Source organism: Pleurodeles waltl, chromosome 1_1 (genome assembly GCF_031143425.1).
Source record: "Pleurodeles waltl isolate 20211129_DDA chromosome 1_1, aPleWal1.hap1.20221129, whole genome shotgun sequence".
NCBI classification, from domain to species: Eukaryota; Metazoa; Chordata; class Amphibia; order Caudata; family Salamandridae; genus Pleurodeles; species Pleurodeles waltl.
In genome coordinates, this window is record NC_090436.1 from 778331391 (window position 1) to 778354549 (window position 23159).

At 44.1% G+C, this 23159-nt stretch overlaps 1 protein-coding gene across 9 annotated transcripts in view; it reads left to right on the plus strand.

The window, feature by feature from the left end:
- The first annotated feature begins 12839 nt into the window (after positions 1–12839).
- CDC14B (cell division cycle 14B) overlaps positions 12840–23159 on the plus strand; it is a 344504-nt gene continuing 334184 nt past the window's right edge. For all 9 annotated transcript variants that reach the window (XM_069227743.1, XM_069227768.1, XM_069227761.1 and 6 more), the window contains exons 1-2: positions 12840–13592; positions 18732–18822. In XM_069227743.1, coding sequence (XP_069083844.1) covers positions 13211–13592; positions 18732–18822 — 473 coding nt within the window. In that variant the 5' untranslated portion in view covers positions 12840–13210. The remainder of the gene's footprint in view (positions 13593–18731; positions 18823–23159) is intronic.

Below are 23159 nucleotides of genomic sequence, written 5' to 3' on the forward strand. Positions count from 1 at the left end.
TGGCATTTACATGTTGGTATTCGAATCAGCAAGATGGGAAATTCATTCTTGGCATTTGACTTTTGAGATTCGGGTCGGCAACAGTGTGTGCGACCATTTCTTGACATTTGCATCTTAGCTTTCGAATCGGCAAGACGCGCGATTCATTCCTGGCATTAAACTCTTGTTATTCAGTGTGCGCTACCATTTCTTGGCATGTGCATGGTGGCATTCGAATCGGCAAGACGCGCGATTCATTCCTTGCATTTAACTCTTGATACTCATTGTGCGCGACCATTTCTTGGCATTTGCATTGTGGCATTCGAATCGACAAGACGCACAATTAATTCCAGGATTTAAACCTTGATGTTCAGATCACTTACAGAGTGCACGATCATTTCATGGCATTTGCATATACTTGTTGGAATCGGCAGTGTGCGCGATTCATTTCCCGCATTTAAACCTAGGTGTTCAGATCGCTTACAGTGTGCGCGATCATTTCATGGCAATTAAAACTTTGATGTGTAGTGTTTCCTGAAGTGTACACAATTATCCAGGGCTTTTGAATTTTCTGCAAAGGTGTTAAATTCAAGATGTTACATTCTATGTGCATATTAAGTCCTTAGTACAATTCCTATTGTTTTCCAGGGAATGTTAAAGATTAACTTTTGTCCTCATGTAAAGAGGCAATGTTTGTTCTGAAAACGTAATTCTAGAAGGTTCTTATATTCCTAGACAATATGTGATATTTCATGAAAAGCTCATATGAATCATTGGGTTAACCCATTCTTGATTTATTCCGGGTACCTAGATTTCTTGAGGCCTAGTTAGAGTCTAGTTCTAGGCCATTCATGTTTCTTCCGTCTAAGTGTTATTTCATGTTCCGAGTCTCATTGAACTCTAGACTCAACAGAGTGTTATTTCATGTTGCGAATATCATTGAACCCTAGATTCAGCAGAGTGTTATTTCATGTTCTGAGTATCATTGAACCCTAGATTCAACAGTGAGTTTTTATGAACCTTAATGTGATTATATCTTGATATTGTGTTGTTTAACCTTTTGCTTCCTACAGGTCTCCTTCCCAGCTGTTCCCTTGCTAATCCCCTTTTCCCCACTTGGACTCTCTTGGGCTCTGTGATATTTCTATCAGAGTTTTGGAGCTGTCTTGTGGTGGACATGTTGGGAACTTGTGCAGACCCCGAGGATCTGGTCTCCCTGACAGTGGATTAGGGTGGGGTGGGCGGTTTGAAGGGGTGGACTGGATTGGGATGGATTGGAGTGGGGTGGACTGGAGTGAGGTGGATTGCGTGGAGGTGAGGTGGATTGGACTGGCGTGGGGTGAATTGGATTGTTGTGGTGGGGCGGATCGGTTTGGGGTGGATCAGATTTCAGTGAATCAGACTGAGTGTGGTGGATTGGATTGCGTGAGATGGATATGGGTTGGGTAGCTTGGATTTAATATGGTGGATTGGGGTTGGGTGAATTGGAATGGAGTGGACTGAATTGGGGTGGATTGGAGTGGTGGGCATTGTCAGACTGGACTGAGTGTGGTGGGTGGATTGGAAGTAGGGAGGGTGGACTGGAGTGGGGTGAATTGGATTGGGGTGGATTGGAGTGGGGTTGGGTGCATTGGAGTGGGTGGGGTAGATTGAATTGGTTTGGGGTTAACTGGAGTGGGGTAGATTAAGGTGGTTTCGAGTGGGGTGGATTGGACAAGAGTAGGTGGATTAATGTGTACTGTATTGGAATGGAGTGGGGTGGATTAAAGTATATTGTATTGGAGAGGGATGGATTAGGGTAGTGTGGGTGGATTGGAATGAGATAGATTGGATAGCAGTGGACTTGATTGGATTGAAGTGGATGGATTTGGTTGGAGTGGGGTGGTTTGGATTGGAGTAGGTTGGATTGGAGTGGGGTGGATTGGGTGTAGTTTGGGGAGAGGTGGACTGGGGTGTGGTGGATTGTATCGGAGTGGGGTAGAATGGACTGGGGTGGATTGGATTGGAGTGGATTGGAATGGTGTGGGTTGGACTGGATCGTAGTGGGTGGATTGTGGTGGACTGGAGTAGGGTGAATAGGGATAGGGTGAGGTGGATTGGAGTGAGGCAGATTGTTTTGGATGGGAGTGGGGCAGGATGATTTGGATTTGAGTGGGGCATACTGGAGTGGGGTGGATTGGGTTGGTGTGGGGGTGAATTGGGTTGGTGTGCGGTGAATTGGAATGGAGTGGGGTGAATTGGAATGGAGTGGGGTGAATTGGGATGGAGTGGGGTGGATTGGATTGGGGCGAGGTGGATTGGATTGTGGTGGGTTGGACTAGATTGGAGAGGGATAGGGTGGAGTGCAGTCGATTGGATTGGTTTATTGGAGTGGTGTGGATTGGAGTAGGGTAAGGTAGTCTAGATGGATGGGAGTGTGGTGGACTGAATTGGGGTGGACTGGATGGAGTGAGGTGGATTGGTTTGGAGGGGTGGACTGGATTGGGGTAGATTGGAGTGGAGTGGACTGGAGTAAAGTGGATTGCATGGAGGTAAGGTAGATTGGACTGGCATGGGGTGACCTGGATTGGCGTGGTGGGGTGGATCGGATTGAGTGGATCGGATTTGGGTGAATCAGATTGAGCGGGTGGATTGGATTGGGTGGATTGGATTGATTGAGATGGATTGGGGTTGGGTGGCTTGGATTGAGTGTGGTTTATTGGGGTTGGGTGAATTGGAATGGGGTGGAATGGATTGGGGTGGGGTGGATTGGAGTGGTGCGGACTGTCGTAGATTGGACTGGATGGAAGGGTGGATTGGATTGTAGTGGGGTGAATTGGAGGGGGTGGATTAGATTGGTGTAGGGTGGATTGGATTGGTTTTGGGTTAACTGGAGTGGGGTAGATTAAGGTGGTTTCGAATGGGGCGGATTGGACTGGAGTAGGTGGATTAATGTGTACTGTATTGGACTGGAGTGGGGAGAATTAAAGTGGATTGTATTGGAGTGGGGTGGATTGGGGGAGTGTAGGTGGATTAGAGTGAGGTGGGTTGGGTAGAGGTGGACTTGATTGGATTGGAGTGGGTGGATTTGGTTGGAGTGGGTGGTTTGGATTGGAGTAGGTTGGGTTGGATTTGAGTGGAGTGGGGTAGGTTGGATTGGAGTAGAATGAATCAGACTGGAGTAGGGTGGATTTGAGTGGGGAGGATTGGGTGTAGATTGGGGTGAGTTGGATTGGATCGGAGTGGGGTAGATTGGACTGGGCTGAATTGGATTGGGGTGGATTGGAATGGTGTGGGGTGGATTGGATTGTAGTGGGTGGATTGTGGTGGACTGGAGTAGGGTGAATTGGGATGGAGTGGGATGGGATTGGGTGAAGTGGATTGTTTGGAATTGGAGTGGGTTGTTTGGGATTGGAGTGGGCGGATTATTTTGGATTAAGGCGGAGCAGATTGTATTGTATGGGAATGGGGCAGGATGATTTGGATTGAAGTGGGGCAGACTGTTTTGGATTTGAGTGGGGCATATTGTGGTGAGGCAGATTAGGTTGGTGTGGGGCAGATTGGGTTGGTATGGGGTGGATTGGGATTGGAGTGGGGTGAGTTGGATTGGGGTGATGTGGATTGGATTGCAGTGCGGTGTATTGTTTTGGATTGGAGTGAGGCGGATTGGAGTGGGACAAATTGTTTGGATTGGAGTGGGGCAGACTAGAGTGGGGCGGATTGAAGTGGGGCAGATTGTTTTGGATTAAAGTGAGGCAGATTGGAGTGGGGCAGATTGTTTTGGATTGGGCCAGACTGGAGTGGGGCAGAAAGTTTTGGATTGGGGCAGATTGGAGTGGGGGTAGATGGGGATAGGGCAGATTGTTTTGGATTGGAGTGGGGCAGATTGTTTTGGATTGGAGTTGGGCAGATTGGAGTGGGGCAGATTGTATTGAAGTGTTGCGGATTGTTTTGGATTGGAGTGGGGCAGATTAGATTGGGGTGGGTTGGGAGGAGTGGGGTGGGTTGGAGTGGATTAGATTGAGGTGAGTGATTTGGATTACAGTGGGGTAGATTGTAGTGGGCGGATTGTAATGGGGTGGATTTGGGTGTCCGGCACGATTATGTGGTAAAGCATCATTTCAGAAATTACACATAATCAAGAAACAATGTTGCTTTGCAATATTTAGAACAAGAAAATCATCATCTTTTGAGAACAGCGCCCACAAGGAAAAACAAAACGAAACATGAGTGCAAAGTGATAAAAGACGACTTGGCAAAATTTAAAAAAAGTTTGCTATAAAAAAATAAAACTTTGCCATTTTGTTTGTCCTGCTGGGCACATTTTTGCCAATCACATGCCTTCTGTTTGCAGGGCACTAGACGTTAAAAAGAACAAAATAGTACCTCAATCACGTCGAGAACAGCTGACGGGCACTGATTAAGTTGAATCAATCAGTGCTTTGTCCCTGCTGCACATAGAGCAAGGGAAATGAATCTTGCCCTGCAGTATCGAATTACGAGGCTGTAAAGAAGAGTGCCACGCAAGCCAATAAATGGTAAGAGACAGGTGGGCTCCAAGACCTTTACTGTACACAACAGTCTCGCAAGTGAGACGCAAGCATGCCCTCGCAGGTTCAACCCCAAAAAGAAGGCCCCTAGCAATTCAGTGAGGTTTCCAGGGCACCTGTAGTTGTAGGGATTGCCAGATCTTGGCTGAACTTGTTAGCAAGAGTTCAATTGCCTCTGAGAATCCTAACCCCCAGAGAACTGGCCTGGCACTAATCAAAAAAGATTTTTGATACTGGGAATGCCGAGTGGAGAGGGAACGTATGTAATTTACATCTATACAGACCCAAGATTAAAGTAATAACTGATCACTGGGCCCTTTATCCTACTTCTGCCAAGCAATACCAATTTGAGATTTGTAGGAGTGTCGTAGAGTGAAGTAGGGAAAGTAGAGTGTTGTAGAGTTCAGTGTCATAGAGTGGAGTGGGTGGAATAGGGTGGAGTGGACTGAGGTTGTGGGATGGTTTGGAGTAGAGTGTTGTGGATTAGAATAGGGTACAGTGGGGTGGGTTGGTATAGGGTGGATTGGATTGGAGTAGGGTGGATTGAAATGGAGTGGATTTGACTGGGGTGGCTTGGATTGGGTTGGTTGGTTTGGATTTGATTGATAGGTCTGGGTGGGGTGGATTTAATTGGGGGTGGGGTGGACTGGAGTGGGGTGGATTAGATTGGACTGGAGTTGATTGGAATGGAGTGGTGCGGTGCGGATTGGAATCACTGGATTGGATTGGGGGTACTGAAGTGTGGTGGAGTGAATTGGGTTGGAGTGCAGTGGGCTGGAAGGATGGATTGGGATGGACTGAACTGGAATGGGGTGGGGTGGATTGGGATAGGATGTGGTGGACTGGAGTGAGTAAGGTAGGGTGGAGTGGTTGGATTGGAGTGGGGGGATTGGATTGGGGTGTGGTGGATTTGAGTGAGGTACGTTAGAATGGATTGAGGTGGATTGGACTGGATTGGAGAGGGATAGGGTAAATTGGAGTCGATTGGCTTGGTGGTTTGGAGTAGGGTAGACTGGATGGATGGGAGGGTGGTGGACTGAAGTGGGGTGGATTGGATTAGATGGAGTGGGGTGGGGTGGATGTCAACATCAGGACAGTGCGCGCTCTACGGGCTACTAAAATGCAAAAACCCAGTCTTTATGCAAGAGCATAATTCATGCATTATGTTTATATGCAGTTTGTTAACTTTTTGCATTGCAGAGTTTTACTTTGAAACCACTATTAATGATGTTTGCAATTAATGTTCATTTGCAAGGTATTGCTGCAGGCTTACAGAGTGAGTGTCTCAGGGTGTGGTCCTTTTCTAGGACCTTCTAGAAGCTTTCCCAGCAGCATGACTGGGTGTGGTTTGTGGGCTGGGCCAGACTCTATATAAGGGAGCCAGCCCAGCTCCACATGCTCACTATTCAGAGGTCCCGGTGCAGAGCAGCAGCAACTTCCTGAGCTCCTGTTCCGGAGGCCTACGTTGACCTTCCAGGCCTTGCCCTTCATTGTATTGGTGATCCTTGAACAGGGCGGTAAGATGGAGGTCGGTCTGGGCCCCCAACCCCGTTTTCAAAGGCATTCGAGTTTTTGGGCCTAGCTTTCATGTTGAAAGATTTTCCTTGTGCGTGTGAATGTGCTTGTGGTTTCTGGCATTTACATGTTGGTATTCGAATCAGCAAGATGGGAAATTCATTCTTGGCATTTGACTTTTGAGATTCGGGTCGGCAACAGTGTGTGCGACCATTTCTTGACATTTGCATCTTGGCTTTCGAATCGGCAAGACGCGCGATTCATTCCTGGCATTAAACTCTTGTTATTCAGTGTGCGCTACCATTTCTTGGCATGTGCATGGTGGCATTCGAATCGGCAAGACGCGCGATTCATTCCTTGCATTTAACTCTTGATACTCATTGTGCGCGACCATTTCTTGGCATTTGCATTGTGGCATTCGAATCGACAAGACGCACAATTAATTCCAGGATTTAAACCTTGATGTTCAGATCACTTACAGAGTGCACGATCATTTCATGGCATTTGCATATACTTGTTGGAATCGGCAGTGTGCGCGATTCATTTCCCGCATTTAAACCTAGGTGTTCAGATCGCTTACAGTGTGCGCGATCATTTCATGGCAATTAAAACTTTGATGTGTAGTGTTTCCTGAAGTGTACACAATTATCCAGGGCTTTTGAATTTTCTGCAAAGGTGTTAAATTCAAGATGTTACATTCTATGTGCATATTAAGTCCTTAGTACAATTCCTATTGTTTTCCAGGGAATGTTAAAGATTACCTTTTGTCCTCATGTAAAGAGGCAATGTTTGTTCTGAAAACGTAATTCTAGAAGGTTCTTATATTCCTAGACAATATGTGATATTTCATGAAAAGCTCATATGAAACATTGGGTTAACCCATTCTTGATTTATTCCGGGTACCTAGATTTCTTGAGGCCTAGTTAGAGTCTAGTTCTAGGCCATTCATGTTTCTTCCGTCTAAGTGTTATTTCATGTTCCGAGTCTCATTGAACTCTAGACTCAACAGTGTTATTTCATGTTGCGAATATCATTGAACCCTAGATTCAGCAGAGTGTTATTTCATGTTTTGAGTATCATTGAACCCTAGATTCAACAGTGAGTTTTTATGAACCTTAATGTGATTATATCTTGATATTGTGTTGTTTAACCTTTTGCTTCCTACAGGTCTCCTTCCCAGCTGTTCCCTTGCTAATCCCCTTTTCCCCACTTGGACCCTCTTGGGCTCTGTGATATTTCTATCAGAGTTTTGGAGCTGTCTTGTGGTGGACATGTTGGGAACTTGTGCAGACCCCGAGGATCTGGTCTCGCTGACAGTGGATTAGGGTGGGGTGGGCGGTTTGAAGGGGTGGACTGGATTGGGATGGATTGGAGTGGGGTGGACTGGAGTGAGGTGGATTGCGTGGAGGTGAGGTGGATTGGACTGGCGTGGGGTGAATTGGATTGTTGTGGTGGGGCGGATCGGTTTGGGGTGGATCAGATTTCAGTGAATCAGACTGAGTGTGGTGGATTGGATTGCGTGAGATGGATATGGGTTGGGTAGCTTGGATTTAATATGGTGGATTGGGGTTGGGTGAATTGGAATGGAGTGGACTGAATTGGGGTGGATTGGAGTGGTGGGCATTGTCAGACTGGACTGAGTGGGGTGGGTGGATTGGAAGTAGGGAGGGTGGACTGGAGTGGGGTGAATTGGATTGGGGTGGATTGGAGTGGGGTTGGGTGCATTGGAGTGGGTGGGGTAGATTGAATTGGTTTGGGGTTAACTGGAGTGGGGTAGATTAAGGTGGTTTCGAGTGGGGTGGATTGGACTGGAGTAGGTGGATTAATGTGTACTGTATTGGAATGGAGTGGGGTGGATTAAAGTATATTGTATTGGAGAGGGATGGATTAGGGTAGTGTGGGTGGATTGGAATGAGATAGATTGGATAGCAGTGGACTTGATTGGATTGAAGTGGATGGATTTGGTTGGAGTGGGTGGTTTGGATTGGAGTAGGTTGGATTGGACTGGGGTGAATTGTATTGGATAGGGTGGATTGGATTGGAGCGCGGTGGATTGGAGTGGGGTGGATTGGGTGTAGTTTGGGGAGAGGTGGACTGGGGTGTGGTGGATTGTATCGGAGTGGGGTAGAATGGACTGGGGTGGATTGGATTGGAGTGGATTGGAATGGTGTGGGTTGGACTGGATCGTAGTGGGTGGATTGTGGTGGACTGGAGTAGGGTGAATAGGGATAGGGTGAGGTGGATTGGAGTGAGGCAGATTGTTTTGGATGGGAGTGGGGCAGGATGATTTGGATTTGAGTGGGGCATACTGGAGTGGGGTGGATTGGGTTGGTGTGGGGGTGAATTGGGTTGGTGTGCGGTGAATTGGAATGGAGTGGGGTGAATTGGAATGGAGTGGGGTGAATTGGGATGGAGTGGGGTGGATTGGATTGGGGTGAGGTGGATTGGATTGTGGTGGGTTGGACTAGATTGGAGAGGGATAGGGTGGAGTGCAGTCGATTGGATTGGTTTATTGGAGTGATGTGGATTGGAGTAGGGTAAGGTAGTCTAGATGGATGGGAGTGTGGTGGACTGAATTGGGGTGGACTGGATGGAGTGAGGTGGATTGGTTTGGAGGGGTGGACTGGATTGGGGTAGATTTGAGTGGAGTGGACTGGAGTAAAGTGGATTGCATGGAGGTAAGGTAGATTGGACTGGCATGGGGTGACCTGGATTGGCGTGGTGGGGTGGATCGGATTGAGTGGATCGGATTTGGGTGAATCAGATTGAGCGGGTGGATTGGATTGGGTGGATTGGATTGATTGAGATGGATTGGGGTTGGGTGGCTTGGATTGAGTGTGGTTTATTGGGGTTGGGTGAATTGGAATGGGGTGGAATGGATTGGGGTGGGGTGGATTGGAGTGGTGCGGACTGTCGTAGATTGGACTGGATGGAAGGGTGGATTGGATTGTAGTGGGGTGAATTGGAGGGGGTGGATTAGATTGGTGTAGGGTGGATTGGATTGGTTTTGGGTTAACTGGAGTGGGGTAGATTAAGGTGGTTTCGAATGGGGCGGATTGGACTGGAGTAGGTGGATTAATGTGTACTGTTTTGGACTGGAGTGGGGAGAATTAAAGTGGATTGAATTGGAGTGGGGTGGATTGGGGGAGTGTAGGTGGATTAGAGTGAGGTGGGTTGGGTAGAGGTGGACTTGATTGGATTGGAGTGGGTGGATTTGGTTGGAGTGGGTGGTTTGGATTGGAGTAGGTTGGGTTGGATTTGAGTGGAGTGGGGTAGGTTGGATTGGAGTAGGATGAATCAGACTGGAGTAGGGTGGATTTGAGTGGGGAGGATTGGGTGTAGATTGGGGTGAGTTGGATTGGATCGGAGTGGGGTAGATTGGACTGGGCTGAATTGGATTGGGGTGGATTGGAATGGTGTGGGGTGGATTGGATTGTAGTGGGTGGATTGTGGTGGACTGGAGTAGGGTGAATTGGGATGGAGTGGGATGGGATTGGGTGAAGTGGATTGTTTGGAATTGGAGTGGGTTGTTTGGGATTGGAGTGGGCGGATTATTTTGGATTAAAGCGGAGCAGATTGTATTGTATGGGAATGGGGCAGGATGATTTGGATTGAAGTGGGGCAGACTGTTTTGGATTTGAGTGGGGCATATTGTGGTGAGGCAGATTAGGTTGGTGTGGGGCAGATTGGGTTGGTATGGGGTGGATTGGGATTGGAGTGGGGTGAGTTGGATTGGGGTGATGTGGATTGGATTGCAGTGCGGTGTATTGTTTTGGATTGGAGTGAGGCGGATTGGAGTGGGACAAATTGTTTGGATTGGAGTGGGGCAGACTAGAGTGGGGCGGATTGAAGTGGGGCAGATTGTTTTGGATTAAAGTGAGGCAGATTGGAGTGGGGCAGATTGTTTTGGATTGGGCCAGACTGGAGTGGGGCAGAAAGTTTTGGATTGGGGCAGATTGGAGTGGGGGTAGATGGGGATAGGGCAGATTGTTTTGGATTGGAGTGGGGCAGATTGTTTTGGATTGGAGTTGGGCAGATTGGAGTGGGGCAGATTGTATTGAAGTGTTGCGGATTGTTTTGGATTGGAGTGGGGCAGATTAGATTGGGGTGGGTTGGGAGGAGTGGGGTGGGTTGGAGTGGATTAGATTGAGGTGAGTGATTTGGATTACAGTGGGGTAGATTGTAGTGGGCGGATTGTAATGGGGTGGATTTGGGTGTCCGGCACGATTATGTGGTAAAGCATCATTTCAGAAATTACACATAATCAAGAAACAATGTTGCTTTGCAATATTTAGAACAAGAAAATCATCATCTTTTGAGAACAGCGCCCACAAGGAAAAACAAAACTAAACATGAGTGCAAAGTGATAAAAGACGACTTGGCAAAATTAAAAAAAAGTTTGCTATAAAAAAATAAAACTTTGCAATTTTGTTTGTCCTGCTGGGCACATTTTTGCCAATCACATGCCTTCTGTTTGCAGGGCACTAGACGTTAAAAAGAACAAACTAGTACCTCAATCACGTCGAGAACAGCTGACGGGCACTGATTAAGTTGAATCAATCAGTGCTTTGTCCCTGCTGCACATAGAGCAAGGGAAATGAATCTTGCCCTGCAGTATCGAATTACGAGGCTGTAAAGAAGAGTGCCACGCAAGCCAATAAATGGTAAGAGACAGGTGGGCTCCAAGACCTTTACTGTACACAACAGTCTTGCAAGTGAGACGCAAGCATGCCCTCGCAGGTTCAACCCCAAAAAGAAGGCCCCTAGCAATTCAGTGAGGTTTCCAGGGCACCTGTAGTTGTAGGGATTGCCAGATCTTGGCTGAACTTGTTAGCAAGAGTTCAATTGCCTCTGAGAATCCTAACCCCCAGAGAACTGGCCTGGCACTAATCAAAAAAGATTTTTGATACTGGGAATGCCGAGTGGAGAGGGAACGTATGTAATTTACATCTATACAGACCCAAGATTAAAGTAATAACTGATCACTGGGCCCTTTATCCTACTTCTGCCAAGCAATACCAATTTGAGATAAACTACAATGAAATGACAACACATATTGTTTTTTTGGGGCCACAAGAATTCCAAGAAGACAAAGTGCTTATTGAAAATGTTGAAGGTGCTCCGTGTAGGGAACAATGTGTTTGTCAGAGGAATACTGTGCCACCTTTATTGCACCGAACCTGATAATGCTTGTCTGTGTTATGAATTTTGGAATATATAATGTGAGTTTTTGTTTGCTTCTAGGTCCCGTTGTCCTCCCCTGTCAGTTTGTGTGCTCCGTGGTTGGCTCATTGTGGCATACTGCTTTATAATTAATAAAAGCATTTCTCCTAGGGTGACCAGACATCGCGGATAATCCCCGTTTTTGAAGGTCTGCCCCGACACACGGCTGGTTTGTGTAAAATCCGATGTATTCTATTTAACACAGCAGTTAAGTCCGCACTTGCTTTAAAAACCATTTGGGACCACGAGATGCCTGGTGCCAGTGGCACCATTAGTCAGTATACTATTGGCTCGGAGAAATGGGGAGGAAAGGGGGCTGAAGTGGTGTGAACTAACTACGTTTTACTTGCTTTGCTATGACTGCGAGTAATTGTGTTTGTAGTTTCATAAAATCAAATAAAAAGAATTACAAAAAGTTGTGGGAACAACAGTCTTTCTCTTGACAGGGTTTCATATTGTGTTTGTTGCTGCATGATGTCGAACTTTAATTTTTTCCTGAATTGTTACATTTTTTCGGGTCGGGAAAGTACCGACAAAGACTAGTCGGGTTGATATGGGGCCACTTGGAAACACTGTAACGCCGAAAGTGTAGTTTGAATATTTGTATTGGAGTGCCCGTGCTGTTTTGACACAGCCCTATGCACATTTGTCTGTCCCCGTTTATCTGCTCTTCGAATATTGCAGCCTTTGAATTTACGAACTAAAATAATGTGGGTTAATCCTAGCCACAGTAATGGGCCTTGTAGCGCCTTGCTGTCAAGCGTGTAATAAAGTTTTTTCAGCACTAGTAAATTTCAGCTAGGCCAAGTGGTTGTTGTTATTACCAGTGGACTTCGTCATCGTGTGCGTAGCGGGGAGGGGCAGCAGCCACGTGTTTGTAGATCTTTTTATTAAAGGGCAAGGCCAGTCAGTCATTTAAACTGGGACTGCCAAAAATCTATTGGCCCAGAGCCGTAAACGGTCGGAGTCGCCAACCCCCAACAGGGATCCCTCCTACTACTTTACATCATTCAAAGTGGGCGTGTTGCAAGGCCTTCCTGATTAACCGAAAACGCGGTGGCCATCTTAAGCGGTTTCTTGTCAGAGGGAGGCTTAATATGATATTTAATTAGATTTTGATAACGAAAATTGTATTCGCTTTACATATTGTTTTTTACATTTCTGGTACTACAGGCAAACAGGTATTTTTCTAGTACTTGTTCAAATAGCGCAGCACACTAGCTGTGCGTTAACCCCAGGTGTTATATTTAACGGGGGTTCTGCTATATATATATATATTTTTTTTTTTCTTTCTCAGCAGAACCATCATCCCGTCATAAATACTCGCGGTGCGCGGCAGAATTGTTGCTTGCTTAATTGGTGGCTCATCGAAGAATATCTAAACATGGCTGACTGCACAGTGGGATTGAACCAAAGCGCAGATTCCAGGCCTAGCATTACGTCGCTGAAGCGTTCGAAACCACCCTGGGACAATATTTACGTTACCAGGGCAAATCAGTGCCAATCAGCCACCAATAAATTGCTCAAAAAGAGCTGTCCTGCGCAAGCATTTGACAGTCCTGCCCATTCTCAGGGGGTGATAAGGCGGCCATCTTAAAGTGGAGCACTCGTGAGAAGTCGCAATGAAGAATGAGACGCGTCGTCGCGTTTCCCGTTCTTTTACATGTATACATCGTGCAGTGCACCGTATCTTGTATGTTTAAAAAAAAAATGCAATCCTGTAAATCATTAGTGACGGTGAAAACCCTTCAGAACAATATAGAGTGCACCCTGTTAAAACTCGGTGTTCCAGATTACGGTTATTCCCCAACAGCTTCACGGATAAAATATGGTGCTGTTTCTGCCCGTAGTCCTCAATCACGCCCTGAACTTGCACCGGGATGCGAACCGTTTCGCTTCAAGATGGCTGTCAGACGAGGTTATTGGCACCATCGGATGGGCGGCCGTGAAGCTGCAGGGGAGGGATGGAGGACGCAGGGCGGGGAGGTTCTTGTCCCTGCAGCGCGTTGTTTGCTAGCTGGCAGCCCTGTGTTGTGGGTGTGACCGGTTGGGGTTGTGCATGTAGTTGTCCCTGCCACTGGCAGAGGCGCGTATTCTCTGTACAGCTCCTGTTTGTGTATGTTGGGTGCTGGCTGCTGCACACTTTATCCTGCCTGTGTGCGCTCCCGACTTCACTGGCTCTCCATTGTTTCCTGCTGTGTTTTGGAGCCGTGGTGTATCCTTTGCGGCAGCGGTATTTCACCTGTTTGGGAAGAGGAGCTAAGTCTAGCCGTCGCACACCAGCAGCAGCGTTGCCGTGCACCATGACCGACCAGGAGCTTCTCCACGCCGCCCCCATCACCCCAGGTATGTGTGGGTTGCCATCGTAGCATGTAAAGGGGGTGACGAATCCGGAGAGGTTATGAATATCGAAAGGTGGATACGTTTTTCTCAACTCTGTTAATTAAACGCAACATATGGGTGCAGCGAGAGTTGTTTGGCGCGGAGTGTTGTAAAATAGCCGTGTGTAGATAACACAAACAAGACCGACTGATTATGCTCTCATAACTGCCGCGGCCTACGTCTATCTTGCACCACCATAGGATAGTAAACAAGTATATTATCCGAATGATCATCGGTGTGTTCCTATTTAATCTGTGAACCCTGGATGTAACACTTTTTTATAGCATTGGTTTACATCTTAATTCTCTGCTGGTTGGCAGTCAACTACCTGTAATAGGTCTGCCAGTTACCTGCGTTCATCAAGGACGAATCCTGTATGTTTTGATAATCTTTGTTGAACTCTGTCACCATTATCCAAACCATGCATGTTTGGACTGTTCCCGATGAACAGTAATAATCTTTTTCATGACTATTTAACGTGTAGTAACTTATTTGCTCCGAATTTTAATTGGAAAAATGAGGGTGACGTGGGGCCCCTGCTTTTTAAAGTTTCCAAGTCACTATTACTTGGAAAGTTTAATCGCATATTGCAAACTGTGAAGCTTAGAATCAGCAGTGGGCGCAAATTGATTGAATTTGACCATTCCGTTTCAAAATACCTTTATTTCCATGCAGAGAAGCGATATCTTTCAAGGGTATTAGTGCATTTATCGAACGTTTCCAGAAGTGTTTCTTGTTAAAGCGCTCTACCAGATGTTGGTGAGGTTGGCACTTCTCTTGCGTTTAGGGAGACAAACTTAATGTCTTCGAGTTTTTTTTTTTTTTTTTTTTTTTTTTTGCACTGAGCACAATAGATTTTATTCCTTCCAGAGGATATGCATTGTGATGCAATGCTCTTTAAAAAGGCAAGTCTTCCGTTTCTTTTTTTTTTTTTTTTTTTTTTAAACCGAAGCAGAGTTGGCAGTCCTGATGGTTACTGGGATACTCTTCCAGATCATGGGTACATGCCTTTTTTTCCATGTTTAAAACTTCCTAGTTTCTTTCTAATGGTCGCCTGCTGCGTATGCGCGAAAACCACCAAGGATAGCGAGTTTCCTCAAGTCAGTTATTTTCCAGGCCCTAGTAAACCTGAAACATGCATAAATCTGTCTAGGGTCTAACGTATACACTTGTCATTCGTAGTAATACCTGGATTTACCCATGTTTACGGAAGCACTAAGAAGTAGATGGTTTCGATTGGGTCCGGGAAATAAGGTGATGGAGTGGGTGGGCGAATGGGAGGCATACCAAGGGCCCCTTCATACCTCAGATTATGATTGAGCGTTGACGAATTCTGAGGCTTGCTAGAAATGCATAACCAGTCAGGTCATCGTATCATATTTGTTGTGCGACTGCATAAATATAGCCTCTTAGATTAATTTGATTACTACAAATGACATGCAGAGGGAAGTAGATTTTCAGTACTACATGGTCATGGACTTCGGTAATGTACTAAATCTCAACAAAGCTGGTTTTCAGCGATCCAGTTGCTGCAAAAACAATGACACGCAATATGAACATCCAGAGACTCGCTCTCCTCAGTGGACGATTGAGTTAAGAAGCCCCGAATCACTTGTTTTAAAATAAGAGCTGTCTGTAGATATTTGAATGGCAGCATTTGACGAAATATGGCCCACTTTTGTAGGCTGCTGAGGCTCATCATTAGCCCTTTACACTCTGAAGGAGCCGGCTGCTGTCTCCTGTCTGAACGGTTTATTTTATTAAGAGCATGGGGTACAAGTTGACTTTCGGCCAACAAGTGAAAACATGTATAGACGACAGCAAAGCACACAAGGTCTAATGGAAAGTACCAAAAATACAACATCCACATCAACACCGAAATCACATAATACAGAAGGGAAATTGCTGATGGAGTATGCAGATTAGAAGAGATGGTGTAAGATTGTGTATTCTAAGAGCAATTGGGTTGTTGTAATTGGTATTTCTGCTGGCTCAGTGCAGCCACCCATCTTACTTATTGCCCCATTTAAATCAGGGCAACCTGTTATGGTTTAATATTGAATACTCTACATAAGTGATTTACACATTTCATTTTTTTGTCTTTGGGCATTTTGGCAGGTTGATATTTTATGACGGGGCATTACGTCTTTCATTATGTATGCATTTCAAATGTTTTATTTTCCCATTTCTTTTCTTAATTTATCTTAAGTGTTTTTATTTAGTTACATTTTAGTTGATTCAACAGAGGTTATTTTGGTTAATTGTAGTACAACGCTAACTGATATTTGCAAGTTTACAGGCGCTGGTTATTTTTCATTAGACCAAGACACTCGGTATATAAACTTTAAAATGTTCATAGCCATTGGATGTCCGCTACCCAAAGCAAGATTTTACTATTTATTTTAAATTGAAAAGTCTTTTTGTGTGCTTCCGAAAGCTCCTATTTTTAATATGTAAACTCTTTGCCTTGTTTCGTTCTGAGGTTTCAAAAGAACGGTTTCTTGTGCACCAGCATAACTTGTACGTTTGTCTCTAAAGTTCTATGCCTAAACAGGGGTGTGGAATTTATTAAAATATCTACTTGTCCAGGGGACAGGTTGCTTCTCAAATCTACTTGTCCTGTAAAAAGATCTACTTGTCCCTTTGGTGCCATGTAGTGTGGCGACAAATTATGGCAGCAATTAATAGCCTCTCTGATTATGCCAGGGCTACTACCATAGTAGGGCTTGAATACTTGGAGTTTCAATCCCTACTGTAGCAATTTCCTTATTTTGCCACCTTTCTGCAGATCTGCATACTGGAGCTGGAGGAAGCAGTAAGCAATAGTTCCAGGGCTGGAATGCCTTTGAGTCTGCAAACCTACTAACCTGCATGTTTTAAAGATTTTTACCAGCTTTTCTCTAATATTTTCCCATAATAAGAAAGGTTGGACATTTACTCCTGACAATGGCAGAATTAGAACTTCTTCCAGGGTTGGGAAGAAAGTGGCTGGAGGGAAAATGAACTTGCAAATGCTCAATAGATTTTCACATGAGCAAATCTACACATCGTATTTACCCACGCTAAAATACAGTTCACAAATATTTTATAGGGGTACGACATATACCATGGGTGCACTTTTGTGACTTTCTTTAAGAATTTGGGGCCACAAGTAGATAGGTTCAGATTTGTGACCTGCAAATTGCAAGTCGCAAATCCGAATGTAGGATGGTGTCCTTGACACCATCTGTGATTCGCAAGGGCTTCGCAAATGCCCACATCATGAATAATCATGAGGTGGGTCGCAATTTGCGACCCCCTCACGAATGGTGGCCTGCTGGAGACAGCAGACCACCATGTCTGTGACTGCTTTTCAATAAAGCAGTTTTTTTTTTTGTAATGCAGCCAGTTTTCCTTAAAGGAAAACGAGATGCATAACAAAAACGAAAAATGAAACGTTTTCGTTTCATTTTTTCAGAGCAGGCAGCGGTCCGCAGGACCACTGCCTGCTCTGAAAAAATGTTTACAGTGACATTCACAATGGGGAAGGGATCCCATGGGGATCCCTTCCCTTTTGCAAAAGTGTTATCACCCATTTGAAATGGGTGCAAACTGCGATTGGTTTGCGCCCGCGTTCGCGGTCACAAAACAATCCTACATTGCACTGCGAGTTGCAATTAGGAAGGGAACACCCCTTACTAATTGCGAGTCGCAAACCCGTTTTGTGATTCGGTAACCAGGTTACTGAATCGCAAAACTGGGTTTGTGCATCGCAATGTGCTTTTTGCACGTCGCAAACAGCGAAAGTCGCTGTTTGCGACATGCAAAAAGCTACCTACATGTGGGTCTTGGTCCCTAATTAGGTCTGGTGTTAACAAAGACATTTTGTTTTTATTAAACTTCTATTTCTCTCTCTTTCGGCTGGCTTTACTGTGAGTGATCGCATTCTGCTCTTCCACAAGGAGCATATTGCCACACAAAGTAGTTTTGTTCAGTGTCAGGAACTACAGTGGCAATCAGTGACGTAACGAAACTGGAGGGTGCCCCTTTGCAAAGAACATGGAGGAGCCCCCTCTCCACACTCACTCAGGGCAGGTGCTGTGCTGACGGGGCCCCCTGGAGGGCGGCTGCGGGGCCTTTGTTATGCCGCTGGTGGCAACGTGTGCTTTAAGAGTTCAAAAACGTTTTGGGGGGGGTTTGCCAATGTTTGTTACAATGTTGAGGGCCTGGTAGCTCCCACAACAATAAAGTGTTACAAAAGCCATGTCAAAACAAGACATGCATTGATGAAACTAAAAGACGTATAAAAGTATGTCAGATCAGTTGGCTTTGTCAGTGTTTGTTTATTTTCATGCTTCCCATAATCGTGGTGAAAATGGTTACACTGATTTTCCATTAGAAATATTTTTGGGAAATACTAGCATGCATCAACACATTTTACTAAATGACACTTCATTTGCATATAATCAGAGAGCATTCTGGGAGCATTATACTTAGCCTCTTAGTCTAAACTTTTCAAACATGTGTGTACACGTTTTTTTTTTTTTTTTGTACTGGAACCAACGTCAGTAGTGAAGTGTGACCGTAAAACATTTCTTTACAGCACGCACCCTAATAATGAAGGCTTTCAAATAATGAACCATAAATACAAGTTCGAACAGCATTATCTTTTGGAAACACATTACCTCAACTGCAGAGAGTTCAACTCTCTGTAAACAGGCAGCCAAAGGGTTTGTGCTGCAGGGGGTTGGGCCTACTTGTCCCAAGGACAAAGTAAACATAAAAACTTGTTGCCCTTGACCCCAAACAAGATGTCCCGGGCGTCGGGCGATAGGAATTCCACATCCCTGAGCCTAAACTTTCCCTTTACCCATAAGAGTAGTCTTGTAAGAAAACTAGTTAACATCTATGTTGTAAAGCTGTTGGTGACATTTTTCTTGCTTTATTGTCGTTTATGGAAAATAAATAACTCAAATATTTTAAGTTAGACATAATCACTTATTTGGTACCATTTATCCTGTCTAGTCATAGGCGCACATTGATATATTAATGGTACAATTAGCTGAGAGTTTTTGTATCTTCTTAAACCTTGTGTGCCCTCATGCAACGATTTTTGTCTTTCAGATCGTCTTTACTTCGCCATCTTCTCTCACAAACCAAAGGCCACAACAAATACACATTATTTCTGCATTGATGATGAACTTGTATATGAGAAGTGAGTAATTTTTTTGTTTCTTTGCACTCAGTTTGCTTTGCCTGTCATGTTGCAACAAAGTTCCATGCTCACTATGCACTGTTCAGTTAAACTGTCACGGGACTACTTTTTGCTACGAGGCCTTGTACGTCAGGTAGTTCTTCATATCGAACCTATTATTGCCAGAATATATTATTCTTCACTGGTACTAAGTAATTATCAACATGGTCTGTTTCAAACTAACCTGCCTTTCTAGGCTACATAATTGTTTTTCCTTAAAACGGTAAAGACCATCAAGTTTGGCAAGTTACGAACTCTTATTCGTATCATATACCTTATTTTTGTGACTGTTTAGCACGTCTCTTTTGTGCTGGCTTATTAGTATTTGTACAAGGAATGTCATTGGTAGTCTTCCAGTGGTGGCAATGAAGGGGTGTTACCTGTATTTATACACAGATTACGCCCTCACTTCCTTATGAATTTTCACACTGCTTTAGAGTCACTTTACTGTTTTTTTGTGTAATTGTTCTTAGGCAATTGTGTGTGTGTGGATATATTTATAAATAGCTCTGCAGTTCACAGGAGAGTAACGACCTGCAGTCCACCATTTAGAAAAGATGATATAGCACTGTCCCTTGTACAAGTTGAGCCCTCCCCCCCGCCCCCCCAACACACAGCCTTTTAATTGTATCATATACTGTTGTAGCCTTGAAAGGTGTGTGTGTGTTGGGGGAGGAGAGTTGCTGTGGGAGACCGATATTGTTGTTCAACAATTCCTCATCAGCTCTTCCACAATTGATATCTAAAATTTCCACTTAAATTGTTGTCTAGCTATGCTGTAATTTTTCGGTTTCACTAGAAACAGCTGTGAAAGTGAAATTGATTTCCTTTTCAGTTATTTTGGAGCACTTTACATGAACTATAGCAGCTAGTGGCAGTGGGCATAAAAAATGAAAGGCATATCAGCAGTATTAGCAACATACAGAATTATTCAACTTTTTTGTACCAAATGGATTACTCTAATGACCACTGCGTCTGATAAGTTAGTTCCCTTGTTTCCTTTGGCTTTTTCTCTAATAGGTTTCCATGAATTGATGGCCTTTGCATGCAAGAGCCAAATAGTTTAGTTTTTCTCTTTTACATAGGGACTCTTAATTTACACACTTTACTACAGCATCTTTCAGTTTTTTTTTTTTTTATCGGTATTCAGTGATGAAATGCATTGTAGCTCTGTGCTATGTGCTGCATTTTGGAACTAGTTAAGCTGTGACCGAAAATAAATATTTTGAGGCCCAGTAGCTTGGGTTGCTTTCTCAAACATCTGTTGTGAAGAAGATTAACCGCCCATCGTCTTTTGTGGAACTCAAGTGGTCAGCTGTTTGTGAAGTACTGTTTTTGAAAATCGAGATCTTGTTGGTAGCATTAAAGTAGTATTACAAATGAGTCGGTGTTATCAGCTGCTTTGTAATTAAGGCAGTATTATTTTCTTATCCCAGAATTCAATTTCAACAATACTGACTACATTTGGTGTCTCTTAGTTCAGTTTTCTTAGTTAGTACAACCAAGACACCATACTGACATGGCATCAGTTAGATTGAGGGCATTTATTAATCTATTTAATACTCTTTTCATTTTTTTCAGTTGAGACCTTGCAGTTATTGAATTGGTATTATCATGACGTTATCATTTCAGCAACCTAGAAGCAGCAGCCCTTTGGAGATCGTCATTTAATTTGAGGCCACAGCGTTTACTTTTAGCTATAAAGTTGGAATGTGATTAGCTTTCTCGAAGCTCAGATCAGGCAGAATGTTGTGTTCAGCTGATCCCTGTCCTACTCATCCAATTCCTTCCTGCCGTATAGTTCAACAGATCAGTGTTTGGCTTTTTCTATGGCTTTTGGGACTATTGGTTATTTCTGGGCAATATCCATGTTTGGTACTGTTTGCAGTTGGTGGTCTTCCTTTCTGTAATGGAATGTCCAACATATCTTTGCAAAGCAGTTAGTGATCACTCGAAGAGTTGATAAGTTTGGAACTCGCATACACTTACATAGTTCACCCATTGTTAAGTTGTTGCTTTATATTTTTTTTTATTGAATGTCTCTCATTAGCATATAGGCAATGCATGGTATTTAAACTGATGAACAGCAGATCAGACCAAAAGGTCATTAAACCCCTAATTGATAAGGAACCCACAATGATTTGTAGAGTTTATACAGGAAGGTGCTGTATGCAAAACACCACCACAACTTCTGGACCGCGTTAACCTATATAGGAATGATCAGAAGATTTAGACTTACAGCAGTTTCATTTCTCCTACTTGGTTGCATTTAAAGACTGTGGTAATTGAACTAGTGGTACACAACAACTTGCTTAAAACTATCCAAGGTTATAGGATACATCCGGTATTTGTCGTGGTTGACCATAATAAGGACGACAAATTCACCCAGATTCCACCTAGCAGACATTGTAGCAGCTGCCTGCAAATATGTTTCCACAGGGTATTTGTAACCAAACATATGTTCAACGAGAAAGTCTCGTTATTCAGAAAAAAGTTTAGTCAGCTCAGTTTGGATATCCAATCAACAAACTTTTGTTGTTCCAGAGTTAGTGTTCATCAATTTTTGCTCAATACATGTTGCGCTGAATGGCACATTATCCACTTTGTCGGGAGCTTAGAAGCCATATGAGAAACTTGTGTGAGAATCCAAAAGATTACATTGTATTGCAATGTACAAGTATCACGTTATTTTCAAAACACAGTTATATAGAAGCAACATTAAGGTAGAGAGGACTAATTATTGCAAGATAAATATGTAACCTAGATAAGTCTTAAATTAAGCATCAGTCTTTTTTTTGTATTTTTTTGTATTGAACTATGGAGGAAGTGGAGAAGAAGACTAGTTAAATCAAACCACATGCAGCCCTATGATTCTAATAGTTATCAATCAATGATTTATAAAGAGCAGCAAATCACATCTGAGGGTCTCAAGGCAGGGGTTCACTACAGATTTAGACTGACCAACCGCAGACAGTGGGACACTATCTTTCGAGCTTGGGCAACTGGGCAGAACAGGGTAATATAGACTCCCACAGAAATTAAATGGGATGGTGCATGTCTGCCAGATGCAGTTTTACCACAATAGTTTTGGAATGCCGCTTGCAGCTTTCTGACTCCATGTAAAGCAGATGTCTTGCGTTTGATTGAGGTCAGCAAGGCCCTTGGGCTACTGAGTAGTCTCTTTTTTTTTTTTATATTTTTTTATTGTTATTATTACCACTACTCAGATTATGGCCATCTGGCCTTTTATTTAGGAATGGCAACAGAAGTGAGGCACCTCCCAGGGTACTAGGCGTGTTCCCAACTTTTTGGGAGGGAGGTGGGGGGGAAGCATCTTACAGAGTTCTGTTTCTCATCACTTCTGCCCCTGCTGGTTTAGTAGAGATTCTCTCGAAGTCTGGAACACATCTTTGTAGTACAAGGGGTTGGGCGCAGTATTAACCTAATAAAAATTTAATCACTGATTGGTAAAACCAAACTAGTCAAATTGAGGGCTGGGTCCTCAATTCTTCGCACCAGCAAACCAATATAAATAGCACCCAAGTGAGCTTTGCTTCACATACTTTCACAAAGGAGCGGAAGAGCAAGCTCCAGTTGGTCTTGAAAATGTGGTTCTCAGAGACACATCTCTGCAATTTCTAGGTAGTCCTTTGCAGAACACAAACAAGGAAGAGTGCAAGACTTGTATTGATCAAGCAGACCTACACATAGAGCTACAAAGCACCCAAAACAAATTTGGTAAGTCTCGTATGGGCGGGGCTATGGGCTGAATGAACATTGCAGTCAGAAACCAGACCAGACTGAAAATGCAGTGAGGTCTTTGAAGCTCAAGGGACACACAAATCACAATACTCCAGGACATGTCCTCACGTAGCACAGCCAGCAAGCCTATTGGATGGCACACACCCCTAACACATTTACAAGCAGAGTGAAGGGCTTTTTTTTAATGGGCAATTGATTAGATTGTACTACGGGGAGAAGGGTGAGCTGGCAGGCCTTCTCCTTGCGAGCTGTACACATTAAAAAAGAAGCTAGTCCCCCACAACTATAAATTCAGCTGCCCTTAACTATCCAACTTCCAGTACCCCTGTTGGAGAGAGCAATTGCCAAAATATATTTTATGGTTGTGGGTACAATTTGTGTATTCTCCGATGTGAGGCATCCAAAGATAACATGAAGCACCAAATATTCTTATGGTCCAGGTCCAACAGCTTGCTCGGCAACTTCGTAAACAAAGTCCTGGGCACTCATTCAGGTCAGGAATAAATTATTTCTCTGTTCCACTGCAAGCAGGTGGT